The sequence below is a fragment of the Xenopus laevis genome, chromosome 2S, assembly GCF_017654675.1.
Source record: "Xenopus laevis strain J_2021 chromosome 2S, Xenopus_laevis_v10.1, whole genome shotgun sequence".
Lineage (NCBI taxonomy): Eukaryota > Metazoa > Chordata > Amphibia > Anura > Pipidae > Xenopus > Xenopus laevis.
The window spans coordinates 56806684-56815964 of record NC_054374.1 but is presented as its reverse complement, the minus strand read 5'-3'; the positions used below and the strand labels follow the sequence as shown (position 1 = coordinate 56815964).

General features: G+C 39.2%; 1 protein-coding gene across 1 annotated transcript in view; it reads right to left on the bottom strand.

The window, feature by feature from the left end:
* Positions 1–961: 961 nt before the first annotated feature.
* The window catches only part of LOC108708909 (phosphatidylinositol 4-phosphate 3-kinase C2 domain-containing subunit beta), a 212392-nt gene continuing 204072 nt past the window's right edge, over positions 962–9281 (bottom strand). The window contains exons 13-14 of the mRNA XM_041584723.1: positions 8349–8474; positions 962–1209 (exon numbers count right to left, since the gene is read on the bottom strand). Coding sequence (XP_041440657.1) covers positions 1021–1209; positions 8349–8474 — 315 coding nt within the window. The 3' untranslated portion in view covers positions 962–1020. The remainder of the gene's footprint in view (positions 1210–8348; positions 8475–9281) is intronic.

Genomic DNA, 9281 nt, shown 5'->3' with positions numbered 1-9281 from the left:
GTACCCCTTTAAATTCCCTGATTTTAAGTTTACAAAATGTTTCCCTGGTCCCCTGAAAAACATAAAATGGGGGTCCTACTGTACATCAGTTTTACAAGTACAGGGAAACTATAATAAATTATATTGTCATTCTTTTAAAACACAAACAATTTTTGGTGTTACTTTTCCTTTAACATGCTGGGAGTAGCACAATTTCATGTGGGTGGCCTGGGAGAAAATGCAACCCCACTGTTCTGGTGAATGCAACTTCACAATTTTATTCTGCATAAATATAGAAATTGCTGTATATTAATGGAGTGGGATATTTATCTGGAGTTTGATGCTAGAAACTAGTAGTTTTATAGTTTAAAAAAATTATAAATCATGAGGGTGGAGAAGGAAAAGTCCAGGTAAAAGCTACAAAGACATTGCTACAGGTGTTTGTTTTACTTTATTATGCATATTGACTAAATGAGGCTAAATTATTCTAAAAACAGATTTGAGTACAAAATATTAATAAAAACCTTACTGATTAGTAAATAACACTCACATCAGCATATTTATTTCTAAAATCAGTATGCAGCTCTCTGAAACACTTTTGTGTGGGACATTACTGAAATTGGCTTGTTCGTCTATCTGTCCCACCTGTTGTTTGAGTCCACTACCTTATCTAGTCAATTTGGCGGAACCTTTTGCAAATAAGCTAAGCAATGGTCATACAGTAAATGCTGTTGCCTCCAAATACTACCAACAATACCAGGAATTCAAAGGTTCTTTGATCAATCTGCTCTAGCTATTAGCTCAATTCTTAACATCACTATTGTGAATAGACTAATAGACTTACAAAGTTTACATTTTAAAAAAAATCAAATGATTAACTCTCAACAGCAAAAGTGTAGTATGTTAAATTCCCTTGAAAAAATATTCTTACAACATCCATTAAATGATAAAAAAAAATCTTATTTTTGTTATAACACCCTTATGAAAAAAAGTATTCTTTATTATGCAACATGATATTCCATTGTGGTTTCATAAAAGCATTTAAACTGCAGTTTGCATGGTGGAGCCCAGTTTGAACCAACACAGCTTCCCTTTGCTAAGATCCAAATCTTGCAGTCGTATGCTGACCTCCCCGAGAAGGATGTTTTCCCGAAAACCTTCTTCACTAAGCACAGACAGCCTAATTTCACGTTGATGGAGGTCTTTTTTAGGGATCCCTTCATAAACTAGCTGTAAAACAGAATGGGAATCTTTGTGATTTGCTTATGACAACAATTATATTGACAATAATTTAGGATACAAGGATAATAATATTTTTATAGATTTGTAAGACTAACAAATTGCAAAATATACTATTACTCCAGAAATTGTAATACATTTGAAACTATTAAGATATATAAAATGTGGACATTAATGGGACTAAATTAAATGAATGGGATTAAATTAACATTTAGAAAATTTACTTCTAAAAGCAGCAATTCCGTTTGCTGTTGGATCCAAATAAGAAAATGAATTTGCAATAAAGAAAAGTCTTAATGATTCATTTGCAAACTGTTATACCAAATGTGAAATCTCTCAAGATAACTTGTAATTTATCACCAGACATGCACATTAAGGTTTATATATTAAATGTATGTTATACTAGGCATCATCTTCAGCTTTGCTGTTGGCTGGAACAACAAAGAGGATTTTTTTTTACTGCAAAGAGTTGGGTGTTGTTATTTGGGTTGAACACCTTTAAATTAATTTTTAGTATGACATAGAGGGTAATATTCTGAGACAATTTGCAGTTGGTCTTCATTTCTTATTTTCAGAGGTTTTTGAATAATCTGTCTAACCCTTTTGATAACCCTTCTGTCTGTGTTACACTCCACGGGACAAATATACTTACCTTCAAAGTTGCGCCAGCGTTGGCTTCGCCGCACTTCGGCAGGCGAAGTTTAGCCAGGGCGCCGCTAATTTATTAAAATCTGAAGTTGAGCTCAGGGAGGTGAAAGGTAGTGAAGTTGCGCTACCGTTAGTTCATCAAGCAAAGCGAAGTTACGCTAGCGATGCCTAATTTGCATACGGCGCCAAGTTAAGTACAATGGACGTATATGTAGCAGCAAATACATTACACTACACAATCCTGGGAAAGCTTCATAAAATAAAATAAAGTTGTTATTTTGCCTTATGCATGTGCCCGTTGTATAGTTTAGGTGCCATATGCTAGGAAATGTAGGGGGGAAGGAGGGTACCCCCAAAAAAATTTACGATCTTTTTCAGCATATCACCCTTAAAAAAGTAAAAGACGCCAGCGTTTTTTGGGACTTAGAAAAAATTTCAACTTTTTGTGAAGCAAGCCCTATCTACTCTATTGCACTTCGCCTGGCGTAAGGGTGCGAAGTACTGCTACAGTAGGTCCACTTCGCTAGCGAATTTATGGTATTGGAAGAGACTGGGTATCCGGTACTTATTAGCACATTTCCTCCACCTAGTGGGATTCGAGAATGCTCCTATGGGTGACCTAACTAGAAAATAATTATAATGCAGACACAGACTGGTGCCATTGCACTGGAGCCGCGACCCACATGGCGGCCATGGGTGCCTCCATTTTGGTTGTGATCCCAGAGGAGAAAGGCGTGCCATTGGGTGTTCCTGACAGTACCCCCTCATCCAAGGGGCCACTGGACCACCACGACCAGGTTTTTGTGAAATCTTCTTGAAGTTGAACAACCACTGGGTTGATGATCTCCCGAACAGGGAAATTATAAATAAATTTAGGGCCCAATTTGTGAGAAGGGATCCAGAGATGGATATTTTTGGTGGATAACCAGACTCTGTACCCAACAGAGTACTGAGGAGAATTTTTAATATTCCTATCAGTTTAGTTCTTTTGGGCTAATAAACATCTCTCCAAACTTGATTTAGTGGCATGATAAGGTGATAAGCCAAAGAAAATGGAAGAGAGATGCCAAGGGATTTGCATAGGGAATGCCAGAAATTGGAAATAAATTGGGAACCTCTGTCAGATACAATCTGCGCTAGAAATCCGTAAAGGAGAAAGGTAAGTGAGCTTAAGACAGCAAATGGAAGTATACGTAGAGGAATGAAATGTGCCATCTTACAGAAGCAGTCAATTACAACCCATATGACTGTTGCACTTGGAAGGTGGTGACTCAATAATAAAGTTCACGGCTAAATGAATCCGCAGCCAGGAGGGAGGGAACAGGAATGGATTGCAATAGTTCACATGGTAGAGAGTGGCTGGGTTTGGAAGAGGTAAAGACAGAGCAGGAAGCAACAAAGTAATTTATGTCCTTCTGCATAGAAGGCAACCAAACCAGATGATTGAGCAGATCCAAAGACTTTTTTTTTACCCCAGGATGATGGCATACTTGGAACTATGCATTTGCTGTAAAATAGAGTGACAATACCCAGGACAGGAGCTTCTATAATGAGCATCTGCTTTCTTATTCCTGGAACCAGGATGATATGTTATGACAAAACTAAACAAAGAGAAGAAGAGTGCCCACTGGGCCTGCTGGGGATTCAGCATATTGAACTCTAGATTTTTATGGTGAGAATAATAATGGGATGTGATGCTCCTTCCAGAAAAGGCTAACTTGTCGGCAAGTAATTCTCAGATTCCAATGTTGTAGTTACGAGGACTGGAAGCAAAGGAGTCCTTTAAGGATTTAAATGCTTCCAGAGCTTGTGAGTACCAGATATTAGGTTTACCACCTTTATGAATGGATAGGAATAATATGTGTAGAGAAATTGATAAATTGCCTATAATTGACAAAACCAATAAAGCTTTGTATGGCTTTGGTGTTGGTAGGAAGAGGCCAGTCCTGGATTGCAGAGACCTTGGTAGAGCCCATTTTAAACCCTTTTGGAGATATAATATAACCAAGGAAGGGTATATTGGGGACTTCGAAGATATATTTTTCCAGCATAAAGAGAGTTTTTACTCACACAGCTGGGCTCTATAATGAATAAAACTGATTATATGGATGAAGCACTGAGACTTAGGGGCCGATTCATCAATAGTCGAATATCGAGGGTTAATTAACCCTTGATATTCGACTGGGAACTAAAATCGTTCGACTTCGAATATCGAAGTCAAACGATTTTGCGCAAATCCTGCGATCGATCGATCGAAGGATTTTTCGTTCGATCGAACGATTAAATCCTTCGAATCGAACGATTTGAAGGATTTGAATCCAACGATCGAAGGAAAATCCTTCGAACAAAAATCACAGGCAAGCCTATGAGGACCTTCCCCATAGGCTAACATTGACTTCGGTAGGTTTTATCTACCGAAGTAGGTGGTCGAAGTATTTTTTAAAGAGACAGTACTTCGATTATCGAATGGTCGAATAGTCGAACGATTTATACTTCGAATCGTTCGAATCGTTCGAATTCGAACGAATTTAACCAATTCGATGGTCGAAGTACCCAAAAAATACTTCGAAATTCGAAGTTTTTTACATTCGAATTCTTCACTCGAATTTTGTAAATCTGCCCCCCAGAGTTGAATGATACAGCACACTATGTAAGGCTTGATAATGATCCAACTTTTGCATTGAAAAAGGAAATAGATGCCTATGTAATGGAAGTGTATAATAATGGTGTAATTGATAAGAATGTAAAAGATTTGTTAACAACAGATCACCCTATGGTCCCGGTTTTTTATCTCTTGCCAAAGAGTCACAAGAATTTGCACAAACCACCAGGGAGGCCAATAGTTTCCAGTGTCAATTCGATGTTACAACCATTAAGCATTTATCTGGATAAACATTTGCAACCTTTGGTTCAAGAGATAAAATCCTGCCTTAAAGATACAACAGATTTCTTAAACAAAATCACAACCATCTCAGACTTAGATACATGCACTTATTTATGTACTGCTGATATTCAATCCCTTTACACCAATATCCCACACACAGAAGGGATTATGTTTATTGAAGAAGCATTGTATCAATACGGATATGAGACACAATTGGTTATTTTTTAAGTCGAACTATTAAGGTTTGTACTAACTAAAAATTATTTCCATTTTGATAAAATCTTCTATTTACAGAAACAAGGCACAAGTATGGTTAGTAATGTGGCCCGAGTTATGCGAATATTTTTGTTTCCTTCATTGAGATCATGATCTTCTTTAAGTAGGCTGACAGTGTAAATGTAAAAAACTTTTTTAGATATGTGGATGACATATTCTTTACATGGCACGGAAGCAGGGAAGCATTGATCGATATGAGTGTGAAAATTAACTCATTACATCCCACACTTAAATTTACACTAACCTTTCATGAAAAAAAAATATATAAAGTTTTTTGGATGCATTGGTCACTAAGCAATCTAATGCTTTAAGCACTGATCTTTATCGTAAGGAGACAGACAGGAATAATATGCTAATGTGTTCTAGGTTTCACCCAAGAGCGTTAGTGGAGGTCTTCCATACAGCCAGTTCCTGAGAGTAAGGCGGATTGTTTCGGATGACCAATTATGCCTTAACAGGATGCTGTAAATGAGGCAAATATTTGAAGATTCCCCCAAAACGTGCTAGGAGCTTAGGTGATCAATTAACTAATACAGATCTGATAGAGAGAGATAGTCGCCAACCCATTTTTTTGGGGAAACCACAGAAGGGCATATACCCATGCTTATCATGCCAATGCTGTAGTAGCATAATAAAGGTTAGTAAAATTAATCATCCTTCGAAAGGATTTGAGATTAAGATGAAAGATTTTGCTACATGCAGTACAGCAGGTGTTATCTATATGCTTAAATGCCTCTGTGGGAAAGCATATGTGGGGAATACAAAGAGACAAGTAAAAATGCGTATCAGTGAGCATAAAAGGGCTATTTATAATTGTGATTTGGTAAAGGCAGCCAATTCTTTTTTGGCAATATGGACTCCAGTGGGAGATCTGGCTATTGGATCAATTGATGACAGGGTTATGTAACCGGAGCCAAGGTAACCCCAACACCACTGAAACAGGACAATTGATTATTAGAAAATATAGTTTCTCTTTATGCAGACCCCCATAAACTGGGATAGGTTTCCTGTAGATTTGGAGATTATTTCAGACGACAGAGATCTATTGTCAATTGCGAAAACCAGATGGGGGTAGTCGAATGAATAAGGGGAAACCCAAGGTGCTTGGAGAAGGCAGAGTGTTGACAGGTCTGGACTTCAGCAGAAACTGCACAGGGAGTAAGAATCTGTGAGAATTATTTTTGGGAAAAGGAACAACACCGTTCATATAAGACTCTCCAATCTTACCTAGGTGTTGGTATTTCCCTACTTCAGAGGGAAGTTGCTGGCAAAATGAGCCTTGCCACCACAGTATAGACACAATACAGTAGAACACCCCCAGGTGCCGGGCCGGGCTTGGAAGAAGGGGCATTTGGAACCGTGGTACCAATACAGGTTGGAATCTTTTCCCACAATCTTTATCTGATTACCACTTTCGAAGACGGGTGTCAACTTTGATAGTAAGGGCAATCAGTTCCTCAAGTTGTTCAGGGAGATCCCTGGTAACCAGATCGTCCTTTAATTTGTGGGACAGCCCCTGATAAAAGGCTGCCACATATGCCTCATAGTTCCAGAAGGTTTCTGCAGCAAAAATCCGGAACTCTTATCACGTACTGACTTGCACTGCGATTTCCCTGGCAAATCTGCATAAGCCATGAAGAGGCTGCAGCCACTCATCCTGGAGCATCAAAGAAAGTCCGTAAGGAAGGCTTTTGCATCATTGATCAGGGGCGAGTTCTTCTCCCAGAGAGGATTGGCCCATTCCAGTGCATTTCCCTCCCACATAGAGATGACATACCCCACTTTGGCTTGTTCCGAATGATAATGCAAGGACTGGAATTCCACCTGGATCAAGCACTGATCCACAAACTCCCTGCAAGCCTGAGGATCCCCACTGTAAAGAGGGGGTGGAGGAATACAGAGTTCCTTGTTGGAGAGTGCTGAAGGCGGGGCAACTGCTGCAACTGGAGAAACAGTGGGAGCTGAGGCAACAGCAGGAATATGGGAAAGCAAAGCCTCCAGAACTTGCCAATATGAGCCTATTGGACTTCATATGCCTCCATACCTCGCAGGCCTTTTCCAACTCAAAGCTTCCTTATCAGAGTCCGTGGTCCAAGTATACTGTCAGGGCCAATTTGCACAAATGGGTAGGGGTGGGGAACAAGGAGGAAGCTGCACACAGATTCCAAAGGGTTAAGGCAAGTTTGTATTCAGGAAGAGATCAGGGCAGGTGGCAAAGCAAGAAGGTAAAGATTCGGAAATCAGTCAGAGAATTATTATAACACAACCAGGAACACTCTAAAGTAGGATCTATACTCGAGCATTGAACCCAGGCCCTCAGCATCTATTTTTCATTTTCATGCCAGGCGCGGCATGATGACATCATGCACCTGTGCATTGGCGCTGTTACGTTGGTGTCGAGACTCACATGGCGGCCATGGGCCCCACCATTTTGGATGTGGTCCCGGAGTGGAAAGGAGTGCCGTTGGGCATTCTTGGCACTGATTCCTCCAGTCCGGACTCCTCTCATACTCTGTCTCTCCCAGTACAGTATCTGCCTTCCTTGTGCCAGCCCGAGCCAAATGACTGCTTTTGGTGAGGCCTCTTTCCTTTTCCACCTTGTGGCTCTACCTGCAAGGCTTTTTTGCTTCCTCTACATGACGCCCACTCCCAGTCTGCTGTGTAACTCCTGCAGCCTGGAGATCACTGTGCAGCTAGTTGCTAGGCAATGGCTTACAGCACACAGGCTCTGTGCCTGCTCCATTACAGGGAACTGCTGCAGTAGAGTGGTAAGTGCAAGGATTCTGCACCACCTCCCTACATTTGTACTATGTATATATGTTTGGTTGTTTCCAGTGTGGAATTTTGGCCGCTATCTGATGGCTAGGGTCTAATTTATCCTAGTGACCAGGCAGTGTTTTGTAAGAGAGACTGGAAGATGTAAGAGGGCTTGAACAAAACTAAAAATAACAGCATTGCACCCTCACACAGCCATAGCTGTTATGGCCCATTTGAATAACTGAAAGGAGGCAGAAGAGGAAGGCAAAAAAATGAATATAACTGCTAAGAATAGGCCATTCTATAACAAGTTAACTTAAAGGTGAACTATCCTTTAATTCTAATTATGGTGAAATATTGAACAGTAAATTATGTAATACATGATATACTTTTATATATGTTTTAACATACTTATGCAGTTAACCATATACAGTATTATTATTTACAATATATTTTTTTTATTTACAAATGCATTTTATTTGTATATACTACAAAAGCATTGCAAGCAATTTCTTGTATCCTCCCAGTGTTTTGTTTAGTAAATTTCCCTAAGGTTTCTTTTTACCATTTCATTGTAAGTTGGGTTGCAGGTTTTCCGAGCCACCTTAGTTTTCCTCTTGGTTGTTTTCTGTGAGTCAGGAAGGAGGTAAGTCTTTACATATGGATCAGGTTCATTGTTATTCTGAAGAGGCTGTTCATGTGGCATTGAGAAAAAAAGAAAAGAAAATACTGGAATACTTTGTGCTCACATTAGCAAACCCCCCCCCAAACATTTAAAATGATATCCCCCTCTACTGTGAAACAGTGCAGCCTATATCCCCCTCTACTGTGAAACAGTGCAGCCTCTATTCCAATATGTCCCTTATAGTACTGGCTGTACTTTTTGAAAGCGCCACTAGAAATTTACTCAAACAAGGCTATTGAATTGCCATCCAGCAGCATTACTGGGGACTGGACAGGATTGGTAAATTAGATTTATGGCACACTCTCTTCCTCTAGTTTTAGAAGTTTGGTTCTGGTTGTTACATAGTCAATTTGAGTTGAAAAATGGACAAAAGTCCATCAAGTTCAACCCCTCCAACAAACCCAGTGCATATATATATACATATGCCTATACAGATCTACAGGTATATATACATTCAACTATACCTATAGTAAACTGTTAAGTGGAATTATTGGGAAAATGAAAATTTTATATAAGTTTCATTAAACTAAAATAAATACATTCAATTAAAAATTCTAAACTGTTTCTGAAATAATCAAGTTTATATTTACTCTCCCTCAGCATCAGTTTCTCATCATTCTGTCATCATGCAGGAGCTGGGTGCAGATTTTCACTACCTATATATCATAGAGGGAACCTTTTTCCTAGCAAATGTATTAGAGCTAACTAAAATAACCAAACTCTGCATGCAGTGAAACAAGAATTCAGGTTATTGTGAACTTCCGGGTTATGCCACCTGCCAAAATTTTCATAAAACTGTCAGAAATTTGCCAC